This window comes from Leucoraja erinacea, chromosome 5 (assembly GCF_028641065.1).
Source record: "Leucoraja erinacea ecotype New England chromosome 5, Leri_hhj_1, whole genome shotgun sequence".
NCBI lineage: Eukaryota > Metazoa > Chordata > Chondrichthyes > Rajiformes > Rajidae > Leucoraja > Leucoraja erinaceus.
In genome coordinates this window covers 89,372,009-89,399,193 of record NC_073381.1, presented here as the reverse complement: position 1 = coordinate 89,399,193, position 27,185 = coordinate 89,372,009, and the positions used below count along the sequence as shown (strand labels likewise).

The 27,185-nt window shown below is 46.7% G+C and overlaps 1 protein-coding gene and 1 long non-coding RNA gene across 5 annotated transcripts in view; one reads left to right on the top strand and one right to left on the bottom strand.

Annotated features, from left to right (window-relative positions):
• agpat5 (1-acylglycerol-3-phosphate O-acyltransferase 5 (lysophosphatidic acid acyltransferase, epsilon)) overlaps window positions 1–27,185 on the bottom strand; it is a 170,485-nt gene that overhangs the window by 105,128 nt on the left and 38,172 nt on the right. The window contains exons 1-2 of one of the 4 annotated variants that reach the window (XM_055636184.1): window positions 13,745–14,197; window positions 2,571–2,633 (exon numbers count right to left, since the gene is read on the bottom strand). The exons of 1 other annotated variant lie outside the window; for it this stretch is intronic. In XM_055636184.1, coding sequence (XP_055492159.1) covers window positions 2,571–2,633; window positions 13,745–13,963 — 282 coding nt within the window. In that variant the 5' untranslated portion in view covers window positions 13,964–14,197. Of the gene's footprint in view, window positions 1–2,570; window positions 2,634–13,744; window positions 14,198–27,185 lie in introns of those variants that run through there. 2 more of the 4 variants (XM_055636180.1, XM_055636182.1) reach the window with 2 other exon arrangements.
• The window catches only part of LOC129697530 (uncharacterized), a 42,342-nt gene continuing 28,898 nt past the window's right edge, over window positions 13,742–27,185 (top strand). Inside the window, exon 1 of the long non-coding RNA XR_008723539.1 lies at window positions 13,742–13,879. This is a non-coding gene — a long non-coding RNA (uncharacterized LOC129697530). The remainder of the gene's footprint in view (window positions 13,880–27,185) is intronic.

Genomic DNA, 27,185 nt, shown 5'->3' with positions numbered 1-27,185 from the left:
ATGGAATACAACTTAGAAGTCATAGGTACTTGAAAAGTCAGTCAGAACTTTGCTTTGATAAATCAAAGCACCAGACAAATCAGTAAGTTGTCAAGGAAGACCAAAAATACATAGGAGATAATCTTCGTGACAAGATGGCTCTCTGAAGAAGAAACTGGAGGTCAACTAAAATATACAACTGTATATCCCAATGTAAATCCCAGGTATTGCCTCCATATTGACACTCTGGACATTATAGATCATTTGATGTCTCATCGCATTAGATGGGACGAGGAACCCACATGAGAGCCCAAGTTCAGCATATGGCGTGGGTGATGAATTTTGATACACCTTTGTCCAGACAGCACTCATGAAATCAGACCACAGGACACACAGACCTTCTCACATAATGTGCATTGTTTTGGTCTGGCTCCTACATTCTGCATTGGCATGAAGGCCAACTTGCAGCAAGTTACATTGTCAGATGTAAAACAAATCAGACATCATTGTGACCATGCTATTATTCCCGAGAGCATATTTCCCATCACCACCAATTTGGTTATTCTGTGTACTTTTTATAATAATCTCTCCAATTCTACTTTGTTTCATTCAGTAGTTTTCTTTTCAACAAACTGAAGTTCATTTCTAGCCTTTCTGCTTCGGACTTGTTGATAGAAAGCGCTGGAGTAACACAGCGAATCAGGAAGCATATCTCTAGAACATGGATAGGTGACATATTGGTCGGGTCCTTCTGAAGACTGAAATCAGTCTGAAGAAGGGTCCTAATCTGAAATGTCACCTCTGCATATTCTCCACAGATGCTGTCCCCCTGCTGATTTTTGATGTTGTAAACCAGCACCTACAGTTCCTTATTTCTTCATATTTGTTGATGTTCAGTCTCTCACATCTCCTCTCTTAATTTGTATTAAGTTTTACAAGGACTAAAAACACCATCTAAATGGTAATACACGGGGAGCTTTAGATGCTTCAACATGAGACCTCGACGGCAACAAGTGAAAGTGTCTGAAGAAGGGTCTTGACCCAAAACGTCACCCTGTACCTTTACTTTGGAGATGCTGGTTAACCCGCAGAGTTACTCTAGCTTTTCGTGCTTAAGTAAAATATCCAACCGCCTCTGACCACCCTCACTCCCCTGTCGTTCCAAATGCCTCTGGCTACCCTCTCGATTTATCCAATGCTAGCCATCTATCCACCTGTTCTCAGAAAGCAGGCTACTGTATTTCTGCAGAAGACTCACTAATTCAAACCAATGATATCGACTATATTGAAACAATGAACTACATAGAATGCTTTTAAGCTTACAAAATGCTTATCTTGTAGATACTTTTCTTTCTCCAAAAATAAATGTCTAACAATTTTGGCAAATTAACTCAAATAAACATAAATAATACATTCCAGGAGGACAACTATATCTGCAGCACTCCACCAATCAAGCCTTAGAGTAGAGTGGCTCGACAGAAGTCATTCCTCAGTAAAAGGCACATGGCAGCCCGCTTGGAGTTTGCCAAAAGACATGAGAAACAAAATTCTCTGGTCTGATGAAACCAAGATTAAATTATTTAGCCTGAATGCCAAGCGTCACGTCTGGAGGAAACTACGCACCACTCATCACCTGGCCAATGCCATACCTACGGTGAGGCATGGTGGTGGCAGCATCATGCTGTGGGGGTGTTTTATCAGTGGCAGGAACTGGGAGACTGGTCAGGATCGAGGGAAAGATGAACAGAGCAAAGTACAGAGAGATCCTTGATGAAAACCTGCTCCAGCGCGTTCTGGACGTCAGACTGGGGTGGAGGTTCATCTTCCTACAGGACAACGACCCTAAGCACACAGCCAAGACAACGCAGGAGTGACTTCGTGACAAGCCTGTGAATGTCCTCGAGTGGCCCAGCAAGAGCCTGGACTTGAATCAGATCGAACATCTCTGGAGGGACCTGAAAATAGCTGTGCATTGATGCTCCCCATCTAACCTGACAGAGCTTGAGAGGACCTGCAGAGCAGAATGGGAGAAATTACCCAAATACAGGTGTGCCAAACTTGTGGCATCATACCCAAGAAGACTTGAGGTTGTAATCGCTGCCAAAGGTGCCTCAACAGAGTACTGAGTAAAGGGTATGAATACTTATGTAAATGTGATATTTCAGTTATTTCTTTTTAATTACTTTGCAAAAATTTCTAAACGCCTGTTTTCACTTTTATTATTGGCTATTGTGTGTAGATTAATGATTCAAAAAACGAATTTAATCCATTTTAGAATAAGGCTATAACGTAACAAAACGTGGAAAAAGTGACGGTCTGAATACTTTCTGAATGCACTGTATATTAAATCTATGAACACTTTAGGATCCAAACTTGGAGAATCGTAATGAAATTCAAAGCAAACTGGTTGTGTTTTTAGGCTCAGTTTCAGAGCAGTTTCACATCTACCGTTACAAGCTGTTACATTAGGATATTCTTGTACAATGGGCATACATTCAACGTTCAATGTTAGTGACACAATAATCGAGGCTGCTTCCTTCAATGACAAGCTGACCTTGCTTTTTCTCTACACTCTTCTCGCTATTTCTCACCTCTTTCCTGTGATAAGCTGTCTCTGGCAATTTACTGAATGTGGTGACTGGCAGGAACCTGATCTGGAACACATCAGATTTATGCCATTAGATTCGGATTAGTATTCCTTGTTCACATGAAATTCAGCGCAAACAGTACACATGCAGTGATGATAAATAGAATAGGGAGGGAGATCGATCGTGATTGTATAGTGCCTGAACAACAATGCTTGCTCTCAAAAGAAGCAAGACTAGGAGAAGATTGTTTGACTTCAGGAAGGGAAAGCTGAGGATCCATGAATGGGGAGAAGGCAGGAAAATGGGATTTGGAGGCAGAGATCAGCCATGATTGAATTGCAAAGTAGACTCGACGGGCCAAATGGCCTAATTCTACTCGTATAACTTGTGAACGTGAATCTCTCTTCATTGTCGGGGTGGAGGTGGAGAGAGACTCAATAGCTTCAAGTTTCTGGGCACAAAAATATTGAAGGACAATAACAGAATACCCAGTGAGGTAAGAAAGAGTACATGACAGTACCTCTGTGATGGCATTGTGAAAGAAGGTGGGTGGCACAGTGTGAGAGTTGCTGCCTTACAGCGCCAGAGATCTGGGTTCCATCCTGACTACAGGTGCATTCCGTACTGAGTTTGCACTTTCTCCCTGTGACCACGTGGGTTTTCTCCCCTTGTAAATCGTCCCTAGTGTGCAAGACAGAATTAGTGTACGGGTTTGGTCGATGCGAACTCGGTGGGTTAGTTTGTATGATTGACTATTGCACAGCATGATTGTTGGTCGGCGCGGACTCTGTGGGCCGAAATGCCCGTTTCCCCGCTATAACTTTAAACTAAAGTGATAGGTTCAGAAATGTGACAGCAATAGAGAAGAAGCTGCTCATAAGTCTCCATGTCTGGGCTGTTAAACCCTTGTATTTTATCCTGGAAGATAGGAGAGAGAAAAGTAAATAGCCAGGGTGGTAGATAGACCATCTTCTTGAGGCAACACACTCTGGAGAAGGATTGGAAAGAAGGTAGTAACAAGCCTGTGATGGAATGGCCTGTGTTCATGACTCTGCAAATTCATTGGGTCAAGAGCAGGGCAGTTAACATAACAGGTTGGGATGCATCCTGTCAAAAGTTCTATAGAACACCTGTACAAGTACGAGGGAATTGTTGTGGACAAGCCATACCTTCTCAGGTGCCCCCAAAAGTAAAAGCTTTGACGTGCTTTATTGATCATCGCATTAATATGAAGGGATCAGGTTTGGTTGCTGGCGATACAGATACCCAGAACATGAAGCTGACCATCTCCTCAACAGTAGCTCCATTAATAAGGACAGGGTTGTGTTCACCCCCCTCCTTGCTTCTGCAGGTCAACAATCGACTCTTTCGTCATGCTGATGTCAAGGACTAGGATGTTGTCCTGACACCATGACACAAGATTCCCCATTTCATTCCAGCCATCCATCTCATTGTTGTTATTGATCCGGCTGATGACAGCGGAATCATCAGCAAATGTAAAGATTGAGTTGGTGTTGTACTTGGCCTTACAGTCCTGGGTGTGCAGGGAATAGAGAAAAGTACAAAAATAGCTATAGGGCAGTGCTTGAAATAACTGCCTTTGTCAGTCACAGAAAAATACAGCTATCAGTCTTCAGAACATTGAGAGAAATAATATTTTTTTTAAATCAAATATGTTTTGTACACATATTTAGTAAGTATGTGCACTGATACTATTCGCCTTATTTATGAAGAAAACAATGGATATGATTATCATTTCCCAACACTTCCGCCATCTTCAACATGATCCCTCCTCCAGTCATATCATTCCATCCCCACCCCGTTCCACTTTCCATAAAGACCACTCCCTCCACAACTATTTCCTTCACTCATCCCTTCCAACCGAACTGCCCCTTTCCTAGGGTACTCCTGCAACCGCAGGAGATGTAATACCTGACCCTGCACCCATCACCTCCATCCAGGAACCCCAGCATCCCTTTCAGCTGAGACAGACATCCACATGCACCACTTCAAACCTGCATTGGATGCTCCTGACGTGGTCCCCTTTACAAAAGCGAGACCAAGCGAGGACTAGGTAACCTTTCGCCCTGTCTATCAGGGCTTGCTGGATCTCCCGATCTTCCGTTCCTGTTCTGGGCCTCCAATATTGCTAGAGTGAGGCCATGGACAAACTGGAGGAACAGCACCTCATATTCCACACGTGTAATTCACAACCGAACAGTATGAACAATGAATTTTCTGTAACAGCCAGCCTTCTCCCCGTTCCTCCTGCTCTCCCACCATTTCCTTAATCTCCTTAAAAATGTGTGCACACCCATTTCTCCCACTAGTTAGCCCTTCCTTCCCTCCCCCTCCCCCCAACTTAACATTTCACCCCTATTTGCCTCCTGATCTGACACCCTTTTGTCTCCTTTTCATCTCTACCCTTTGTCCACCTACCTACCAATCAATCTCCCTCGCCTGCATCTAGGCTTTGTCCCATTCCCACTTTTCCAGCTTCCTTCCCCTACTACAATCAGTCTGAATAAGGGTCCCCATGCAAAACATCCCTGGTCCACGTCCTTCACAGAAACTGCCTTACCCGTAAAGTTATTCCAGCACTTTGTTTTACTTTGGATATGGTTTATTGCCATTATGAACTTTCTATTCTGAGCCACACTATTGATCCATGCCTCTTGAGAAATCTAACTACGTTCTAAATAGCATTCTGAAATTAAAATTTATAGGACCTGACTAAGCATTTTCCCCAATAGGGACAAATTACTGGGAAACGTGAGCAATGAAACAATGTAATCAGTCACAATCAATACATTCTGTCCAGACAAATAACTCAATACTTTTACCTTGGCAATGGTAAGAAAAACTTTAGCTTAAGTGATTATTGATGCTTATTGAAATGTAATTAACGTAGCTGAAGGAGGAATTTTTTTCTGTTTTTCTTTGGGCAAGTTGGCAATCAGCAATGCAAGAAATTTCACCCAGAGTACAATATTAAAACAATCTGAAAATGATGGAAATCTACTGTTTAATATTTGCCTCAATAGATGCTGACAGATAGACCAGAGAGCAGTGCTGAACTACTGTCTACCTCTTTGGTGACCCTCGGACTATCCTTGATCGGACTTTGCTGTCATTACCTTGGAGAAAGCAGGGACTCTGCAGAGGGACTTGGACAGGTTGGGAGAGTGGGCAGAGAAGTGCCAGATAGCATATAGTGTAATAAAGTGTGGATTTTGGTGGTACAGGTGCACAACCTTTTATCCGGTGTTCCAGAAACCGAAAAACTCCGAAAACCGGCCATTTTTTCCAGGATGTCGTCTGCACACCAAAGCTCGCGTTTGGCGCCAAACTTGACCCGAAACGACCCACGGTCAACCCAGGTCTGTACTACTGTAGCGGCTGCCTCCTCCCCGGAGACCGGGGAGACACTTAAACATCTGTAAATCATTGCTTAAATGTTAGTCAGTTAGTTTGGAGGGCTTTTATGTGAAGGGGGGGTGAAGGGGTAAACTTTAATTCTTAGTCCCCTACCTGGTCGGAGAGGCGGGGAGCGGTCAATGCCTTACCGGGTCGCCGTGCAGTAAGCTCCGCAGCGCTGTGGCCGCCAACTCCCAGCTGGGGCTGCGGGCGGCGCCGGTTGTAGCTCCGACCCCGGCAAGTCTACCCCTGGCTGCGCGACGCTCCAAATCCAGCGCCCCGCTGCCGGACGCCCGCAGCCCCAGCTCCGCGAATGTTGGGAGTCGGTGGCGTCGCAGCGCTGGGATACCAGCGGGGAGCGGGCAATGCCTTACCGGGTCGCCGTTCGGTAAGCTCCGGAGCGCTGTGGCCGCCGACTCCCAACATTCGTGGAGCTGGGACTGCGGGCGTCCGGCCGCGGGCGGCGCTGGATTTGGAGCACCGCACAGCCAGGGGTAGAGTTGCCGGGGTCGGAGCTCCAACCGGTGCCGCCCACGGCCGGACGGAGCCCCCAGCTCCGCGATGTTGGGAGTCGCCGACCAGGTAGGGGACTAAGAATTAAAGTTTGCCCCTTCACCCCCACCCCACCACCACCACCACATAAAATCCCTCCAAACTAACTGACTAACATTTATGCAATGATTTACAATGATTCCCCGGTCTCCGGGGAGGAGGCAGCCGCTCCAGACTTTTCAAGCCGCCCGCGCTACCTACCTAATCTACGCTAAAAATCTTCCATTCGGAAATCCGAAAATGTCAGAAATCCGACAAGTGTCGGGTCCCAAGGCTTTCGGATAAAAGGTTGTGCACCTGTAGTAGGAATAAAGGCATAGACTATTTTCTAACTGGGGAGAGAATCCAGAAATCGGAGGTGCAAAGGGACTTGGGAGTGCTGGTGCAGGATTCCCAAAAAGTTAATCTGCAAGTCAAATCGGTAGTAAAGAAAGCAAACGCAATGCTTGCATTTATTTCAAGAGGGACAGAATTGTTCATCCCATCTCAGACTCTTGGACATTACACAACACTAATCACAACTACTATAAACTGTATTTGTTGCATTACAAACATTTAAAAAAAACTAGTATTATGGTTATTTCTACAGTAGGCAGTAAATCTGCTAAAAGAAATCAGAATTACAGATGCATGCCTCCATATTTTAAGACAGCTTATGGCTTTTAATTTGTAATTTGCGTAGGAAAAATATTTCAAATGAACATAACAAAACCACAGTGCCCTCCATTGAAAGTGCTGGAGCATAATCCGAGGACGCAAGACATCTCAATGCATGTTCCATCAGTAATGATTTTTCCTCTCACTGCAGAACACAAAAATCCCTACATTTCAGGAAATGTCAGTTGATGAAAGTGTCGTGAAGGCAATGGGGCATTTGAGTTTATGAACTGACATCAGTGCATATTTAAAAATATGTTTAACTGTTGAAGAAGAAAAAGAGCAACCGAGGAAAGGGAAAATTAGAATTAAATGAATGCAATGTAAAGATGTTTAACAAACTGAATTGAGAGAAGAAAAAAATAATTTAATACTTGCAATTACCAGTTATGCAAAATGAACACTTCAAACTGTTTTCACTCTGGCTGAGAGCGTGATTGACATTGGATGGTTGCAGCTCGCATACAATCAAATCAGAACTAATTTCTGGAGCAAGTTAAATAGCCAGTAAAAGTAGGTGATGTTAAAAATTCACAGGGAAGGCTGTGGTTTCCAACTGCACACTCGACGCAAATGTCCAGACAAAAGCTGCCGGCATAGTTGTATTAGCTCAGTAAGGGGTTCGACCCAAAATGTCACCCATTCCATTTTCCCCCAGAAATGCTGCCCTGACAAGCTGAGTTACTCCAGCATTTTGCCTCTATCGTCACATGTTAATTCTCAACTCAGTGTCTCCTTTCTACATCATAGGATGCTTGACACTTTACATATTCATAATGAACGCCTTTTCATTTATTCTTCTGCAAAGCATGGGGATTAATCAATCACTTCCCTTCCTAAGTCTTGCAGAATGATAGGAAGCGAGTTAGATAGTTTAACTTTTGGTCAAATTACAAAAATGTTTACATTATTGTTAAAACATTTAAACAATGCTACTAAATCTGTGGAGTGTTTTATTTTAATTATTTTTCCCAAAATAAGCTTGATATTTAGTGCTTCAAGCCAGGGACCTAACTGGATTAGTCCACAATATGCGGCAGAAATAGAATGAATGGTGTGGGATTGTGAGGGCCAGCAGCCAGCCCTAGGTGCAGCTGAGAGTGGGCTCGACATCCAGGAGAAGCCAAAATAGAGACTGGAAGCAACAGCACTATTAGTGATAGACACAAAAAGCGATCTTTGGTTAAAACCAGCCTCTGTAGTTCCTTCTCAAGGATTATTAGTGATCGGCACAAACTTCTCAATTCCCCTGAATCACTGGAGCATCAGTTCCAAAACAATGCAGTTTGCCTAAATTTCACAATAAATACTTAAGAGCATACAGCACCACAGCACAGGAACAGGCCCTTCGGCCCGCAATATCCGTCCCAAACATGATGCCAAATTAAACCGATCTCCTCTGCCTGCATGTGATCCATATCCTCCCATTCTCTGCTTATCCATGCACCTACCTAAATGCCTCCGAAACGCCACTGTTGTATCTGCTTTCATCACAACTCATAGCTGAGCTTGGTATTTCCGGGGAAAAAAAGATTCTGACTCTCTACCCTATCTCAGAAATTTATTCAGCGATTTTCTGGCAACTGGTGGTCCACCCCCCCCCCCCCCCCTGCAAACTGGACAACCCTCTCCCCCCTGGAAGTCTCCCCTGAAAATGTAGCACCTAGGTCGGGCGAGACAGCCAATCTCGACCTCGTCAGGATTTTGCGCCAATCGTCCGGTCAAATTTGATCCCTCTGGGGCTCTGGAACTTCAGCCAGGCTGGAGCTGGCAGTTCCATTCCCATTGCTAACTTCCATAGACGACTTTGCGAGCCGGTATACTTGCCCCCCCATTCCCCCATCCCTCTGTCCCCCCCAATTTGATATTTATAGTTATACATTTCTAAATTCCAGGTATACAACGACCTATTTCATTTCAGCATACTAAAATACTGCACAAGAATAAATACGAAACATTTACGATGACAACTGATACCATTTTACATGCAAAGCAGCACTCAAACAAATATTTTGGCCTCATGGGCAAGTAAAAAGTCGTTAAGATTCTAAATCAATGCACTTCATCAGGATGCATATCAATAAAGCTAATAAAGCTAGACTGTACTTACTTAAATGTCGAGATCAAGGAGCTGATTGTTGACTTCAGAAAGGGAAAGCCGAGGACCCATGAACCTGTCCTTATCAACAGGATAGAGTCAGCAGCTTTGTCCTGGGCATGCATATCACTGAAGATCTGTCCCAGGCCCAGCACATTGACTGGTTGCATGAAAGCCTGGTTTAGTAGCTCAAATGCCCAGGAACAGAGGGGGCTGCATAAAGTGCCAGAAAGTGTCTGATCTGTCACAGGTGCTGGCCTCCCCACCATGGAAGGGACCTACAGGAGGTGCTGCCTCAAAAAGACAGCAAACATCCAAGACCCATAGTGCCCTGGCCATGCTCTCACCTCATTACTCTCATCAGGAAGGTTCAGGAATCTGAGAACCAAGACCTCTAAGGTTCAAGAACACCTTCTTTCCAACTATTATACGTTTGAACACTGCGCAAGTCTAACCACAACCTTACCTCACCAATGATTACTACTGACTGTTTTGGTTGCAATATGAACTTCTGTTTTGCACTATTATGATCTGGTTACCTGGTATTATTATTGCTTTACTTATTGTATCACAATAATGTTTGTGTTGTTGCATTAAACAAAATGCAACTTGTAAAGCTGTCACAAGTAAGAATTTAATTGTTCCAGTCTTGGTGCACATGACAATGAAATACTCTTGACTCTTTAACCGGTCAAGTAGCAATATGTAGGAGGAAGAAGTGGGTGTCAAGGACAGTTTATTGCTGAATGGGGAAAAGTCAGCAAGCAGCAAAGGCAGCTTAATTGATCATATTGAGTATATTCGAGCTACTGCTTGTGGATAGTGCACAAGCTGAAAACCAGGCAATATTGTATCTGCTTTCTGCCATCCAGAGGTCAACCTCACTTGTGATGTGCCTCATGTTTAACAAACCCGATACAATTCACTAACTCAGTACAAGACGTGAAATGTAGAGACTCAGGCAAAGCTGATGAACGTTACCAGCAAGAATGTTGAGGAAAGAATTCAACATGACCAGGGTTTAAAAAAATCAAAGTAAAAAGTATCTTGCACTCAGATGAGACTCAACCCAAGCTAAAGGAATTAAAAATAGCACCAACTAGCACGAAATATATTTCAGCAACAACAAAGCTGAAATTGGCTTTTATTTGACATAATGGGAGGGAGATCAGGAATAAATTGAAAGTGGTTCATGTTGTGACCAGAAACTTACTCAGAGAGAGAAGGTTTAAGGAATGATGTAAAACGTGCCAGGTGAAGAGGCAGAGGGATTTTGGGAATTCCAGCATTCCCATACAAATGACAACATGGATGACAACCACAGTATGATGAAATTTGAGGAGCACACATTGTAAATGGACAAGAGTGGAAACGGATAAGGTAGAATTGGATGAATAACACTTATGTAAATTGTACACAGACAATTAACCTTGAATGAATCTAAGGGGGGTCAGAGACCATTTGGGAAATGAACAAATCTGGATCACAGAAGGGGATGGTGCAGTGGTGGAGTCACTGCCTTACAGCGCCAGAGTCCCGGGTTTAATCCTGACTCAGGGTGCTGTCTGTAGAGTTTGCATGTTCTCCCAGTGACCATGTGGGTTTTTTTCTGGGTGCTCCAGTTTCCTCCCACTGTCCAAAGACATACAGGTTTGTAGGTTAATGGACTTCTATAAATAGGATAGTGCTACTGCATGGGGTGATCGTTGGTCGGAACGGACTCGGTGGGCCGAAGGGCCTGTTTCCACACTGTATCTCTCAAGTCTAAAGAAGATTGAATCAGGGGAATATAACATTTATGTTCAGCTAACTTTGCAATATAGCTGCTTCTCTCTCAAATTAAATGGAAAAAACATGTTGAAAATACAACCAAAGCTTGTTTCTGCTCATCGATCATTTGTTATTGGACAAGCAGTGTGCCAATTGAGGTACAAAAGGGGAAGAGTGAGAAGTTAAAGCGACCATGAAAGTATCTGCAGTCTGATATTTTCCGTCTAAAATATATGGATTATCCTCTTAGGAACAAAACTTATTACCAAAACATTGGCACATAGTCCTCCATACATTTTTATTTTAGAAACACCAATAAAAATCAAAATTCCATGCACGTGTTAACAAACTTTTTTTTTGGTTATGCAAATCATTATAATACTCTCACAATTCAGATTCACTATCCAGATTCCGGAATAGCTTCTTTCCAGCTGCCATCAGGCAACTGAACCATCCTATCACCAACTAGAAAGCGATCTTGACCTCCCATCCACCTCATTGGAAAACCTCAGACTATCCTTAATCAGACTTTACCTTGCACTATACATTATTCTCTTTCTACTCTATCTGTAGATTGTGGGTGGTTCGATTGTAATCATGTAGTCTTCATATTGACTGGATAGTATGCAACAAAAAAGCCTTTCACTGAACAATGGCACACCTGACAATAAACTAAACAACATTGTTATGCGACGACTGGATATGTGAGAATGAATGGATTTTTTTTTTTACGCGATGCACTAACATAAATAAAACATCCAATGTGAAAACTCAGGAGAGCGGCACGGTGGTACTGCGGTAGAGTTGCAGCTTTACAATGCAGGAGACCCGGGTTTGATACCGAAGATACACAAAAAGCTGGAGTAACTCAGCGTGACAGGCAGCATCTCTAGAGAGAAGGAACGGGTATCGTTTAGGGTCGAGACCCTTCCTCAGACTAGTTAGGGAAAAGGGAAACAAGAGATATAGTCAATGATGGAGTGTGATTAAGAACAATGAATGAAAGATATGCAAAAAAGTAACGATAATAAATTGTTAGCTGTTTGTTGGGTGAAAACGAGAAGCTGGTGCAACTTGGATGGGGGAGGGATAGAGAGAGGGAATGCCAGGGTTACTTGAAGTTAGAGAAATCAATATTCATACCATTGCTGCCCAAACAAAATATGAAATGCTGTTCCTCCAATTTGCATTTAGCCTCATTCTAACAATGGAAAAAGACCTAGGACAGAAAGGTCATTGCCGGAATGGGAAGAAGAATTGCGAATTTGTGTTTAGCAACTGGGAGATCAGGTAGGTTTAGGTGGACTGAGCAAAGGTGTTCAGCGAAACGATCTTCCAGTCTACGTTTGGTCTTGCCGAAGTGTAAGAGTCCACATCTTGAACAACAGATACAGTGGATGAGGTTGGAGGAGGTGCAAGAGAATCTCTGCCTAACCTGAAAGGACCTTCGCTCAGTTTGCATGAACCTACCTGATCTCTTGGTTGCTAAACACTTTAATTCTCACAATGACCTTTCTGTCCTAGGTCTCCTCCGTTGTCAGAGTGAGGCTAAATGCAAATTGGAGGAACAGCATCTCATATTTCACTTGGGCAGCTTACCGCCCAGTGGTACGAATATTGATTTCTCTAATTTCAAGTTTGCATTCCCTCTCTCTAACTAGTCCGAAGGGTCTCGATCTGAAATGTCACTCATTCCTTCTCTCCAAAGATGCTGCCTGTCCCACTGAGTTACTCCAGCTTTTTGTTTCGATCTTCGGTTTAAACCAGCATCTGCAGTTCTTCCGACACATTAACATTCTCCCTGTTACTTTGTGGATTTTCTCCAGGTGCTCCAGTTCCTTCCCACATTCCAAAGACATACAGGTTAGTAGGGTAATTGGCTTCTGTAAATTGTTGCTAGTGTGTAGGATAGAACTAGTGTACGGATGATCGTTGGTCATTGTGGACTTTGTGCGCCTGTTTCCAAGCTGTATTTCAAAAGTAAACAAAGCTAGGCTAAAGCTAAGAACTAAACCCATTTGGCTCAGCGTTTGGCTAATAGTCCTCCCTCAAAATGGGAACTCTCTGTTGGATGTTTACCATACTTTTTTAATTCAGTGCTAAGCATAACATGTAAATGATCAAAAAAGGATGGGCGACGTTTCAGACTAAAGAATGGTCCTGACCTGAAATGTCACCCATCCTTTTTCTCCAGAGATGCTGCTTGAGGTATTCCAGCTCATGGTGTCTATCTTTGGCATAAACCAGCATCTTCTATTCTTTGTTTTTACATGTAAATGATAAAACTGGATGTCTGGTACTGTATAAGCAGCTGTTGCTTAAAGGAATATGAACAGCTAATATCAAACACAAATCTTTTGTTTTAAACAATCATTGCTGACACTAAGATGGCAAAGATTTAAAACAAAATTCTGTTCAAGAGAAAAGTCAATCAAGGGTGGGGGGGGGGGGGGGGGGGGGGGAGCGGAGGGAGAGGGAGAGATTTCGGGGGGGGGGGGGGGGGGGGTGTGGGAGTATTGAGAGCACGATGAAGTGTGAGGGTAGTGTTAGTGTGACAGTTATGGGCCCAGGCCGATGGCGTGGTGAGGGAGCGGATGATTGAGAGGGAGAGGAAAGGGACGAAGTGGGAAAGGGAAGGGGATGGATGAAGAGGGGAGAGTAACGGCGATGGCCGCCGTCTCACCTGCACGCCGGTGTAGTTCTCGAAGAAGAAGAGCACGACACTCTGGTAGACGGTGTAGAGGCCGTCGTCCACGGGGTGGTAGAGGCGCCGGGGCAGCAGCAGCGCCAGCAGCCGCCACGCCGCCCAGCCCAACAGGTAGGCGGGCGCCGTGCCCAGCATGAGGGCGGCGGGCAGCCAGTAGCGCAGCGAGTGCGTGTGTACCACGAGCGACAGCAGCATGGCGCCGCCGGCCGGCCGGGACACACTCTCCTCTCCCCGCTCCGCTCCCTCCTGCTCGCCCCTGTCCCTGTTCTTGTTGCTTTCCCTGGTCCTCGTCCCCTGTTCCTGTTGCTCTCCCTGTTCCTGTTGCTCTCCCTGTCCCGCTCCCTGTTCCTCTAACCTGTCCCTGTCCCGCTCCCTCTCTCCGCTGCCGCTCCTCCCCCTCACGGCCGCCGCCGCCGCCGTCTCAGCGCCGCCATCTTCAGGCCAGCGTTGCTCCCACCCGCCAGCATCGCCGCCGCTCATTGGCCCCAGCGCCGTCGCCTCGCCATGGCAACCGAGAGGGGCGGGCCCGGCGCTGCTCCTGGGAGCCCGAGGCCACGGCGCCGCTGTCTGCTGGGCGGCGCCTGTATTCCAGGGCAACGTCTGTCTGCGGGACGGTGTCTGTCTGCGGCACGGCGTCTGGCTGCGGAACGGTGTCTGTATTCCAGGGCAACGTCTGTGGCACTACGCCTGTCTGCAGGACGGCGCCTGTCTGCGGGGTGGCGTCTGTATTCCAGGGCAACGTCTGTCTGCGGGGCAACGTTTGTTTGTGGCGCCTGGCTGTGGGGCGGCATCTGTAATGTGGGGCAACGTCTGTCTGTCTGGGACGGCGCCTGTCTGCTGGGCAACGTCTGTCTGCGGGACGGCGCCTGTCTGCTGGGCAACGTCTGTCTGCGGCACTACGCCTGTCTGCAAGGCGGTGCCTGTCTGCGGGGCGGGTGTCTGTCTGTGGGGCAACGTCTGTCTGCGGGGCAACGTCTGTCTGCGGGGCAACGTCTGTCTGCGGGACGGCGCCTGTCTGCTGGGCAACGTCTGTCTGCGGGACGGCGTCTGTAATGCGGGGCAACATCTGTCTGCGGGACGGCGTCTGTAATGCGGGGCAACGTCTGTCTGCGGGGCGGCGTCTGTAATGCGGGGGCAACGTCTGTCTGCGGGACGGCGTCTGTAATGCGGGGCAACATCTCTGTCTGCGGGACGGCGTCTGTAATGCGGGGCAACGTCTGTCTGCGGGACGGCGTCTGTAATGCGGGGCAACGTCTGTCTGCGGGGCAACGTCCGTCTGCGGGGCAACGTCCGTCTGTGGGGCAACGTCTGTCTGCGGGGCAACGTCTGTCTGCGGGGCAACGTCCGTCTGCGGGGCAACGTCCGTCTGCGGGACGGCGTCTGTCTGCGGGACGTCTGTCTGCGGGGCAACGTCTGTCTGCGGGGCAACGTCTGTCTGCGGGACGGCGTCTGTAATGCAGGGCAACATCTGTCTGCGGGACGGCGTCTGTAATGCGGGGCAACATCTGTCTGCGGGACGGCGTCTGTAATGCGGGGCGGCGCCTGTCTGCGGGACGGCGTCTGTAATGCGGGGCAACGTCTGTCTGCGGGGCGGCGCCTGTAATGCGGGGCAACATCTGTCTGCGGGGCGGCGCCTGTAATGCGGGGCAACATCTGTCTGCGGGACGACGTCTGTAATGCGGGGCGGCGCCTGTCTGCGGGGTGGCGTCTGTAATGCGGGGTGGAGTCTATAATGCGGGGCAACGTCCAGAGGCAAAGGGATTTTGGGAGGGAATTCCAGCATTCCCATGCAGATAACAACATGATCGACAACCACAGTCTGATGGAATTTGAGGAGCACACAACACTGTAAATGGACAAGTGAGGCCAGGGTACAATTGGTTGCATGAGGAAGAGTTATGCAATTTGAACACAGACAATAAATCTTCAATGAATCTAAGGGGGCCAGAGACCATTTTGGGACAGTAACAAATCTGGATCACAGAAGGGGATGGCTCAGTGGCGCAGCGGAAGAGTTGCTGCCTTACAATGCCAGAGACAGTAGGTTCAATCTTGACCACAGGTACTGTCTGTACAGAGTTTGCATGTTCTCCCAGTTACCTTGTGGAGTTTCTCCTGGTGCTCTGGTTTCCTCGCACTCTCCAAAGATGTACAGGTTTGAAGGTTAATTGGCTTCTGTAAATTGTCCCTAACGTATAGGATAGTTCGAGTGTATAGGGTGACTAGTTACAGTAACATATGTCTGCAGGGCGACACACATCTGCTGGCCAACATCTGTTTCCAGGGCAACATCTGCCTACCTGGTCACTGGTTGGAGCAACATCTGTCTGCAGGGCAATATCTGTCTATCTGGTCACTGTGGTTGAAGCAACACCTGTCTGCGGGGCAACATCTGTCTGTGGGTCCAAAATCTGTTTGCAGTGCAACATCTGTCTGCAGCACATCACCTGTCCAGTGCAATACCTGCATTGCATGGTCATTGACTGACTAGATAAACACCTGTCTGCAGTATAACATCTGTGTATGGTGCAACACCTGTATGTAGTGTAACATCTGTGTGTGGTGTAACATCTGGCTGCGGTGCCACATCCGTCTGCAATGCAACATCTGTCTACATTGCAACACCTGTCTGCAGTGCAACATTGGTCTGCAATGCAACACCTGTCTGTAGTTGCAACACCCACTTGCAGGGCTTGGTCACTGACTGGTCCATGCAACAACTGCACTGCAGCACAGTTACTGAATTGTCAGTGGCAACATCTGGCTGCAGTGAATGGTCAGTAACTGGAAAGAGATAGATATAGCTGCATTGAGCAGTCACAGATGGTCCAATGCAACATCTGTCTGCAGTGCCGAGTTACTGACCGATTGGTGCAACTTCTGACCACATTGCATGGTCACATCGTTGGTATGACATCTGTTTGCAGTGTATGATCAGTGACAGGCCAATGTCACATCTGGATACAGTGCACAGTCATTGGCTGCTTAGTGTCGGATTTGTCCGTAGTGCACAGCTGTTGGCTGGTCAGTGCAATATCCATCTGCAGTGGCCAATGCAGCATCTGTCTGCAGTGCACTGGTCATGACTGGTCGGTGCAACACTATCTACACTACTAGCACCATCTTACAAATGAGGGACAAACCCACGTGGTCGCAGGGAGAATGTAAACTCCACACAGACAGCACATGTAGTCAGGATTGAACCCGGGTCTCTGGCGCCGTAAGGCAGCAACTCTACTTCTGCGCCACTGTGCTGCTGTACCATTGATGTCTGTGGAGGGGTGGAAGATTGCAACCTTCACGTGGTCCGCCCTGTTCGACTAATGCAATCAACTCGACGTGCACAAAAGGTAGATCAAATGGACAATGACCCTCAACAACTTTAGGCTGTGTGCGCCACACGAAAGAAGAAGAAGATGTCTGTGGAAGCTCACTTTAAAAGTATAAAATAATAGTAAATTTAAGGCACTGTAGAAAATAAAATATGAAAATTGATACATGTTTTTAGGCTTTGTGCACATTAAGAATTCCAGAAGGTGGTGAATCAGATTTTCGGATCTCACTTGACAGCTACCGCCCGCCTCAAGCTGGGCAGCCCCCAGCCAATAAGGTGCTGTCCCGCCACGGTTTGCTATCCTCATTGGGTGCACGGGGATTAGGAACCATCCGAACAGCAGATCGCAACCTTCGCACCTACCAACACATCAAAAGAGACAAGCTCTAAAACTGGGAACTTGGAATGTCCAGACAATGATGACCGGCCTCTCTGAAACCCTACAGGACATCAGCGATTCCAGGAAAACAGCTGTCATAAACGACGAGAATCAACGTAGACATAGCCACCCTTCAGGAAACAAGGCTGGCAGACCCGGGCACACTGGCGAAGGATTACATATTTTACTGGCAGGGGAAGGACTCAAGCCCAGAGAGCACGGAGTAGCCTTCGCAGTAAGGAGCAGCCTGCTGAACACAGTAACCAGGCAATAATGGCTCAGAGCGACTCCTGAACACCACCGCAGGCCCAGTCACTCTTATCAGCGTGTATGCCCCGACACTGCCCTCCATATCAGACACAAAGGATGAGTTCTATGAGAACTTCGCATCCATCATCAGCAGCATCCCCAGCAAGGAAGAACTTGTTCTCCTGGGCGACTTCAATGCCAGAGTGGGCGCAGACTACGAATCGTGGTCTTCCTGCCTTGGGCAGTTTGGTGTGGGAAAAATGATTGACAACGGACAGCGACTGCTTGAGCTGTGCACTTACCATGACTTGTGCATCGCCAACTTGTACTTCCAGACAAAGCCCCAGCACAAGGTTTCCTGGAGACATCCACTCTCAAAGCATTGGCATCAACTGGATCTGATCCTAGTCAGATGTGCCGCCATCAAGAATGTTCTTCACACAAGCTCCTACCACAGTGTGGACTGTGACACGGACCACTCCTTGGTGTGTTGCAAGATCAGGCTGCAACCAAAGAGATCCTACCATACCAAGAAGCAGGGGGACCCCCGCATCGATGTCAGCAAGATGCCCCGTCCAGACCTTGTGTAACAGTTTGCAGAGGCTTTTGAGAGAGAACTTGGCACCTCGTGTTCTGGAGACTGCAACAGAGAAGTGGTAAATTCTGCGGGACACCATACACCGCACAGCTTTGGCTGGCTTTGGGAAGAAGACCTCGAAGACACACGACTAGTTTGAGGACAAGTCGACCGAGATGACTCCTGTCATCGAAGCCAAGCGCGCCGCCCTAGCTGAGTACAAATGGTAAGCTAATGAGAAGAATCAGGAGCAAGATTCAGCAGACTGCCAGGAGACCACGAATGACTACTGGACACAGCTTAGTGAGGCCATCCAGACGGCCGCCATAACAGGGAACAGGGGAATGTACGATGGCATTAAGAAGGCATTAGGACCAGTCCAGAGTAAGACAGCCCCCTTCAAATCCTCCACTGGGGAAGTAATCACAGACGAATGCCAGCAGATGAAGAGATGGGTGGAACACTACTCCGACCTCTACTCGAGAGAGAACACTGTGTCCCCCTCAGCCCTTGATGCCACGAGTGCCTGCCAACCATGGATGAGTTAGACGCAGAGCCGATGGTAGAAGTGCTTAGCAAGGCCATTGACAGCCTGGCCTCAGGCAAGACCCCAGGCAATGACGGGATCCCCCCTGACCTGATCAAGTATTGCAAGACAACCTTACTGCTTCCTTTGTATGAAGTCCTCTGCCAGTGCTGGCAAGAAGGAGCTGTACCGCAGAACATGAGGGATGCCACCATCATTACCCTCTACAAGAACAAGGGTGAGAGAAGCGACTGCAACAACTACAGAGGCATCACCCTCCTCAACATCATCGGCAAGGTCTTTGCTCGGGTCAAATTGATCCACGTGCAGAAGCTGGCAGAACGTGTCCACCCAGAGTCACAGTGCGGTTTCCGAGCTGGAAGGTCAACAGTAGACATGGTCGTCTCCATTCACCAGCTCCAGGAGAAGTGCAGAGAAAAGCGGATGACCCTGTATGTTGCTTTCATTGACCTCACCAAGGCATTTGACCTTGTCAACAGAGATGGCCTATTTAAGGCTCTGCCAAAGATCGGTTGCCCACCAAAACTGCAGAGCATGATGGAATCCTTCCACATCAACATGAAGGGGACAGTGCAGTTCAATGTCAGCTTCTCTAACAAAGCTGCGTACTCGCTCCCACACTCTTTGGAATTTTCTTTGTCTGCTCCTGAAACATGCCTTCGGCACTGCAACAGAGGGGATCTACCTGCGTACTAGATCAGATGGCAGGCTCTTCAACCTCACCCGTCTCAGAACAAAGACAAAAGTACGTGAAGCTCTCATCAGAGACATGTTGTTTGTCGATGACGCTGCAGTTGTGTTCCACACCCTGCAGGAACTACAGTCACTGATGGACCATTTCTATGGGGCTTGCAAGGACTTCAGGCTGACCATCAGCCTGAAGACAAACGTCCTGGGGCAGGATACTGAGGCACCGCCTGTCATCACCATCGACGACTACAAACTCAATGCCGTCCATCAGTTCACGTACCTCGGCTCCACCATCACTGTCAACCTCCCATTGGACACAGAGATTGACAAGAGGATCGGGAAGGTAGCTACAACTCTCGCCCTCCTCACAACTCGATTGTGGACCAACACAAAGCTGACGGTGAAGACAAAGATAGGAGTCTAAAATACCTGTGTCAACAGCACGCTGCTGTATGCTGTATGAGACTACATATGCCAGACAGGAGAGAAGACTCAACACCTTCCACCTTAGAAGCATCCGCCGTATCCTGGGTATATCCTGGCAAGACAGAGTGTCCAACGCCGAGGTCCTGTCTCGCGCTGGCCTTCCCAGAATGTACACTCTACTCAGGCTGGGCCATGTCCACCGCATGGAGGATTGCCTTATTCCAAAAGACATCCTCCATGGAGAGCTGACATCTAGGAGGAGAACCATCGGCCGCCCCCAGCGATGTTACAAGGATGTCTGCAAGAGAGATATGACGGCCATTGACATCGATGTGGAGTCCTGGGAGAACCTTGCAGCTGATCACACGAGGTGGAGAGGTACCTTGAACCAACATCTCAAAACGGGAGAAGAGAAACTGATGAACACAGCGGCAGACAAGCGGTACACGCAGAGAGGAGCGCAGCAACTTCAACAGACCAGAGACCACACACAAATGTGACCTTTGCGACAGAGACTGTCACTCCCACATTGGTCTCTTCAGCCACAAGCGACACTGCTCCAGACGAGTTTTAGAGCAAGTAGCCAACAACTAGGATGCATCACCCATGGTCAGTCATGACCAAGGGGGGGGGGCCTACAGGTGAGTCTGTGGAATTCAATGCCACAGACGGCTGTGGAGGCCAAGTCATTGTTTTTATTTAAAGCAGAGATTGATAGATTCTTGATTTGTAAAGGTTCCAAAGGTTATGTGGAGAAGTCAGAAGAATGGGATTGAAAGAGAAAGATAGATCAGCCATGATTGAATGGCGGACTCAATGGGACAAATGGCTGAATTCTGCTCCGATGAGTTATGAACTTATGAACTCTCTGCATTTAATGACATATTTCAACGCAAGATGATAAATGAACACTCGTTTCACACGTGTTCTATTCACTGGTGTATTCATTAAATGAAATCTGCACAACACAATAACAATACTGTTTATGAGAGGTGCTGCTATCCTTGGGGAGAGCTGGGTTGTCAATTACAGTAACTGCCTTGTCCAGCTTGTTTTGCATTTTTACTTGTCACCTTCACAAACAAGCCCAACTGAGAATAGGAGGTCCCTGTGGGAATACTTCACTGTAATGCTGTTCGCTATTACCCTCAGCCTTGTGTTTTATCTGCTTTTGCACAAACTAAAATATAGAGATTGAGATTGTTTTTATTTAATGTTGAGAATGCAAGTTTAGTTTAGAGATACAGTACGGAAACAGGCCCTTTGGCCTACCAAGTCCGCATCTCCCATATGCTAACACTATCTTATACACTAGGGACTATTTACAATCTTTACCAAAGCCAATTAACCTATAAACCTGCACGTCTTTGGAGTGTGGGAGGAAACCGGAGCACCCGGAGAAAACCCAGATGGTAACAGGGAGAACGTACTAACTCCAAACAGACAGCACCCATAGTCAGGATTGAGCCTGGCTCTCTGGCACTGTAAGGCAGCAACTCTACCGCTGCGCCACCGTGCCACCCCAATTTCTAATTTATTGCTTTGAAAACACGATTCATTAAAAATGTAGATTTTAAACCCAAGTGATTGTGGAAATTTATTGGGCATTTAATATTTATATATCTATCAACTCGGCGTATTTATGGAAGGTTCGCATTCTTCCAAGCCTTCTACACATTTTGGCAAAGTGGAGCAGAGATGCTGCCTTACAGAGCCAGAAACCCAGGTTTGATCCTGACCTCAGGTGCCATCTGCGCCTGTGGACCATCTCCCTGGGACCGCCTGGGTTTCCTCCAGGAACTCTGTTTCTGCCCACAATCATTCCACACACCCTAGGGGGAAATTTAACAATGCCAATTAACCTACAAAGGTTATGTATTTGGGAACATAGGAGGAAACCAGAGCACCCAGAGAAAGCCCATGCAGTCATGGGGGAGAACGTACAAACTGTGTACAGACAGCACCCGTATTTAAGATTGGACCCGGGTCTCGGGTGCTGTGAGGCAGCAACTCTACCGCTGCGCCACTGTACAATTGATTAAACTGTTGGTGTGCAATCCTGAAGCAATGAACTGCCAGACAAAGTTTGTGCATTTATATTACACAGACCACCGCCGCTCCCCAAATTGTTCAGCTATATAAACACTAATATTTCAGGTTATTCCGTGGAATTTGATCCAAGAGGTTTTCATTTTCAATTGCCAAGCAGCTAATTCAAAAGATTCATTTCTTACTCTGTGGCAGTAAAACAGTGTGAAATCCTGGCAATGCTTGTAACAATAAAAATACATGGCGGGTTCATTAAGAGACCAACTTATCTTAATGGCACCCTGGGGTATGCTTCAATGGAGTAACTCAGTCTCAATAAAACCTGAATGAGACTTCAGGCATCAGCACATCAATCCAACTTTGTACTGTTGTGCCACAACCTATTTGAGTTTTAATATTCAGCTGTCAGTCACCCCATTATCTATTTCAAATACAAACCTTTCAATGGTAATTCATTGTCATATCTACCTAGGTACAGTGAAATTCCTTTTTTGCATTCAGTTTGGGAAAACGATTACTTTCCATAAGCACAAACATACTCAAGTACTAGAATAGTAATGCCCCTGTCCCACTTAGGAAACCTGAACGGAAACCTCTGGAGACTTTGCGCCCCACCCAAGGTTTCCATGCGGTTCCCGGAGGTGGCAGATGGTTGCCAGAGGTTGCAGGTAGTGGAAGCAGGTAGGGAGACTGACAAAAACCTCCGGGAACCGCACGGAAACCTTGGGTGGGGCGCAAAGTCTCCAGAGGTTTGCGTTCAGGTTTCCTAAGTGGGACAGGGGCATAAAGGTCGACACAGTGGCGCAGTTGGTAGAGTTGCTGCCTCACAGCGCCAGAGATCCGGGTTCGATACTGACTACGAGTGCTGTCTGTATAAAGTTTGCACGTACGCTCTGTGACCACGCAGGGTTTCCTTACACATTTCAAAGGTGCAGATTTGCAGGTTGATTGTCCCTCTGTAAATTGCCCCTCGTGTGTAGGAAATGGATGCACAATGGTGATCATTTTTCAATGCTGTTTAGATTCTGGATCAATTACTGTGGACTGGGGGGGGAGCTAATGTTATCCCACTTTTTAAGAAAGGAAGGAGAGGGAAAGCAGGGAATTATAGACCAGTTAGCCTGATATCAGTGGCGGGGAAGATACTGGTGTTGATTATTAAAGATGTAATAGCGGCGCATTTGGATAGAATAACAGGATCGGTCCAAGTCAGCATGGATTTACGAAGGGGAAATCATGCTTGACAAACCTGGAATTTTTTGAGGATGTAACAAGTAAAATGGATAAGGGAGAGCCATTGGATGTAGTGTCCCTGGACTTTCAGAAAGCCTCTGATAAGGTACTACACAGGAGATTATTGGGCAAAATTAGAACACCTGGTATTGGGGGTAGGGTATTGACATGGATTGAAAATTGGTTGACAGACGAGAAACAAAGAGTAGGGATTAATGGGTCTCTTTTAGAATGGCAGGCAGTGACGAGTGGGATATCGCAAGGCTCAGTGCTGGGACCGCGGCTATTTACAATATACATCAATGATTTAGATGAAGGAATTAAAAGTAACATTAGCATATTTGCAGATGACACAAAGCTGGATGGCAGTGTGAAATGTGAAGAGGATGCTATGAGGATGCAGGGTGACTTGGATAGGTTGGGTGAATGGGCAGATGCATGGCAGATGCAGTATAATGTGGATAAATGTGAGGTTATCCACTTTGGTGGCAAGAACAGGAAGGCAGATTATTATCTGAATTGTGTCAGGTTAGGAAAAGGGTAAGTATAACGAGACCTGGGTGTGCTTGTACATCAGTCACTGAAAGTAAGCATGCAGTTACAGCAGGCAGTGAAGAAAGCTAGTGGCATGTTAGCCTTCATAACAGGAGAGTTGAGTATAGGAGCAAAGAGGTCCTTCTGCAGTTGTACAGGGCCCTGGTGAGACCACACCTGGAGTATTGTGTGCAGTTTTGGTCTCCAAATTTGAGGAAGGACATTTTTGCTATTGAGGATGTTCAGTGTAGGTTCACAAGGTTAATTCCCGGGATGGCTCAGAGGGCCGAATAGCCTACTCCTGCACCTATTGGCTATTGCCTTCCAGGGGGAGGTGTTTCAAAGAGTTTGTGGCCAGGGTGAGAGCTGATTAAAAAAAACCTTCTGCACTTTTTATATGAGAAAATACGCTGAACAATTCCAAACTCATATTAAAGATTGTGCAACTTGCCAAATCCCCTTACCAGATTCAGATGAGTTTAGTGTCAAATTCACAATGAAAGGTCTTATTCACATGGGGCGGCACGGTGTTGCAGCGGTAGAGTTGCTGCCTCACAGCACCAGACACCCAGGTTCCATCTTGATTACGGGTGCTGTCTGTACCGAGTTTTCACGTTCTTCCTGTGACCTAGTGGGTTTACTCCAGGTGCTCCGGTTTCCACTAAGTCATCACTGACCAGTGATCTGTGTACTAGTTCTACGTTATTCCAGTTTTGCATATTACACATTTTGCTGAAGCTAATTAACCTACAAACCTGCATGTCTTGGGAATGTGGGAGGAACCTAGAGCACCTGGAGGTCACAGGGAGGATGTACAAACTCCGTACAGACAGCACTTGTAGTCAGGATCGAACTCTTCCATTGACTTCATCTACAGTTCACGCTGTCTCGGCAAGGCCACCAACGTAATCAAGGACGATTCTCACCTGGTCACTCCCTCTTGTCCCCTCTCCCCATCAGACAAGTGGTACAGAATTTTGAAGACGTATACCTCCAGATTCAGGGGCAGTTTCTTCCCAGCTGTTATCAGGCAACTGAACGGTCCTCTCATCAACTAGAGTGCAGTCCTGACCTCCCATCTACCTCATTGGAGACCTTTGAACGATCTTTAATCGGACTTTATCATGCAATAAATGTTGTACCCTTTATCCTTTATCTGTGCACTGTGGGCGGCTTGATTGTAATCATGTCTAGTCTATTCTGTGACTGGATAACATGCAAACAAAAGCTTTTCACTGTACCTTGGTGCACGTGGCAATAGTAAAATAAACTAAACTAAATTCAACTAACCAGACGCACGCGCTGCCTGACCCGCAGAGTTCCTCAGGTAGTTTTATTACTGCTCAAGATCCCAGCATCTGTCGCCTCCTGTGTCGCCGACCTACATTTTTGTCTTGCTGATGTTAAGAGCGATGTTGTGTAGGAAGGAACTGCAGATGCTGGTTTGTGACGAAGGAGACACAAAGTATTGGACTAACTCAGTGGATCGGGCAACATCTCTGGAGAAAAAGGATGCGTGACGTTTCGGGTCGGAACCCTTCTTCGGATTGAAATTAGTGGGGGGTTGGAGGAGGGGGTGGAACAGGAGCCAGTACAGATTAACAAATTCAGGGCCGGCAACAGATGATTCCTCCCACACTCCAAAGCCGTGCAGGTTTGTAGGTTAATGGACTTCTGTAAATTGTCCATAGTGTGTAGGATAGAACAAGCATACGGATGATGCTATACAAGATTGGAAGGTTCTTGATTAGTATCCTGTCGGATGGGTGATAGTCGGCACATTTGGCTCAGTGGGCCAAAGAGCCTGTTACCACACTGTATCTCTAAACTAAACTAAACTGAACTAGACTCTAGTCAGTAATTACAGTCCCTATACCCGGCCAGACAGACCTGGGAGGGGGGAGCAGGGGGTAGAGCGAGTGGGCCTGAGCACACAACCCTCAGGGGCATTAGTGTTGGGGGTTTAGGGTGGAGGAAATGTCATGAGCAATTCTATCCGAATGAGTTCTGTTGGACAGGAAATCCAGAAGTTAATTGTAGATGGACATTCCAAGCCGAGGGGCTTTCCCTCCTTCCCCAGTGAACTAATACAACAATGATGATTCAGCTCACATGCAGCCAGGATGCTAAAAATACACGCGAGAAGACAGCGGTTTCTCTTGCGCAGCCATGCTCTCTTTCTCAAAATAAATTATATAACAAATGCCTAAAGTCATCCTCTTGCCTCTTGCACACACAGATATGTTGTCCCATCGTGATTATGAATCTGACCCCTGAGCAGTTTCCACACGTTTTGACGGTGGCGCAGCGGTAGAGTTGCTGCCTTACAGAGAAGGCAGCGCCGGAGACCCGGGTTCGATCCCGGCTACGGGTGCTGTCTGTACGGAGTTTGTACGTTCTCCCCGTGACCAGCGTGGGTTTTCTCCGAGATCTTCGGTTTCCTCCTACACTCCAAAGGCGTACAAGTTTGTAGGTTAATTGGCTTAGTAAATGTAAAAATTGTCCTTAGTGTGTGTAGAACAGTGTTAGTGTGTGGGGATCGCTGGTCGGCGCGGACCCGGTGGGCCAAAGGACCTGTTTCCGCGTTGTATCTCTAAACTAAACTGAAAGTATCTGGCTTCAAATTTCATTTGAAGATGGGAATTTCGTTCTACACCTCTTTCCATCACTGTCCCAGTTTTTAATCCTGGCGTGAATTTAAGGCTTGCGTCTGCCATCTTTACGTAGGTTGGTATGACAGTGTCGTACAGAGAGCTGGAGGTGGGGCAGCATTAAGATAGAAAGATGATGGAGGGTCCAGTTGTGGGGACCATATCTGAGGAAGGATGTGCTGGCGATGGAGAGGGGCAAGAAGAGGTTTACGAGAATGATCCCAGGGATGATTGGGTTAACGTATAAAAGAGCAATTGATGGCTCTGAGCCAGCACTCGATGGAGTTTAGAAGGATGAGCGGGGACCTTATTAAAAGCTCCCCCATCATTAGTGAAAGGCCTGGATAGAGTGATTGTGGAGTGGCTGTTTCCACGGGTGGGGGAGTCTCGGACCAGAGTGCACAGCCTCAGAATAAAAGGATGTAGTTTTAGAAAGGAGATGAGAAGGAATTTATTTAGTCAGAGGGTGGTGAATCTGTGGAATCCATTGCCACAGACGGCTGTGGAGGATGCCATTGGATATTTTTAAAGCGGAGATTGGCATGATTTTGATTAGTAAGGGTTATGGGGAGAAGGCAAGGCAAGGCAAGTTTATTTGTATAGCACCTTTCAACAACAAGGTAATTCAAAGTGCTTTACATAAAACATTATAAGCATTGGAAAGAAACATATGAAATGACATTTAGATGTAAAACGATTATTAGATTATTCAGATATATTAATTACAAAATTAAAAGCAATCAAATAA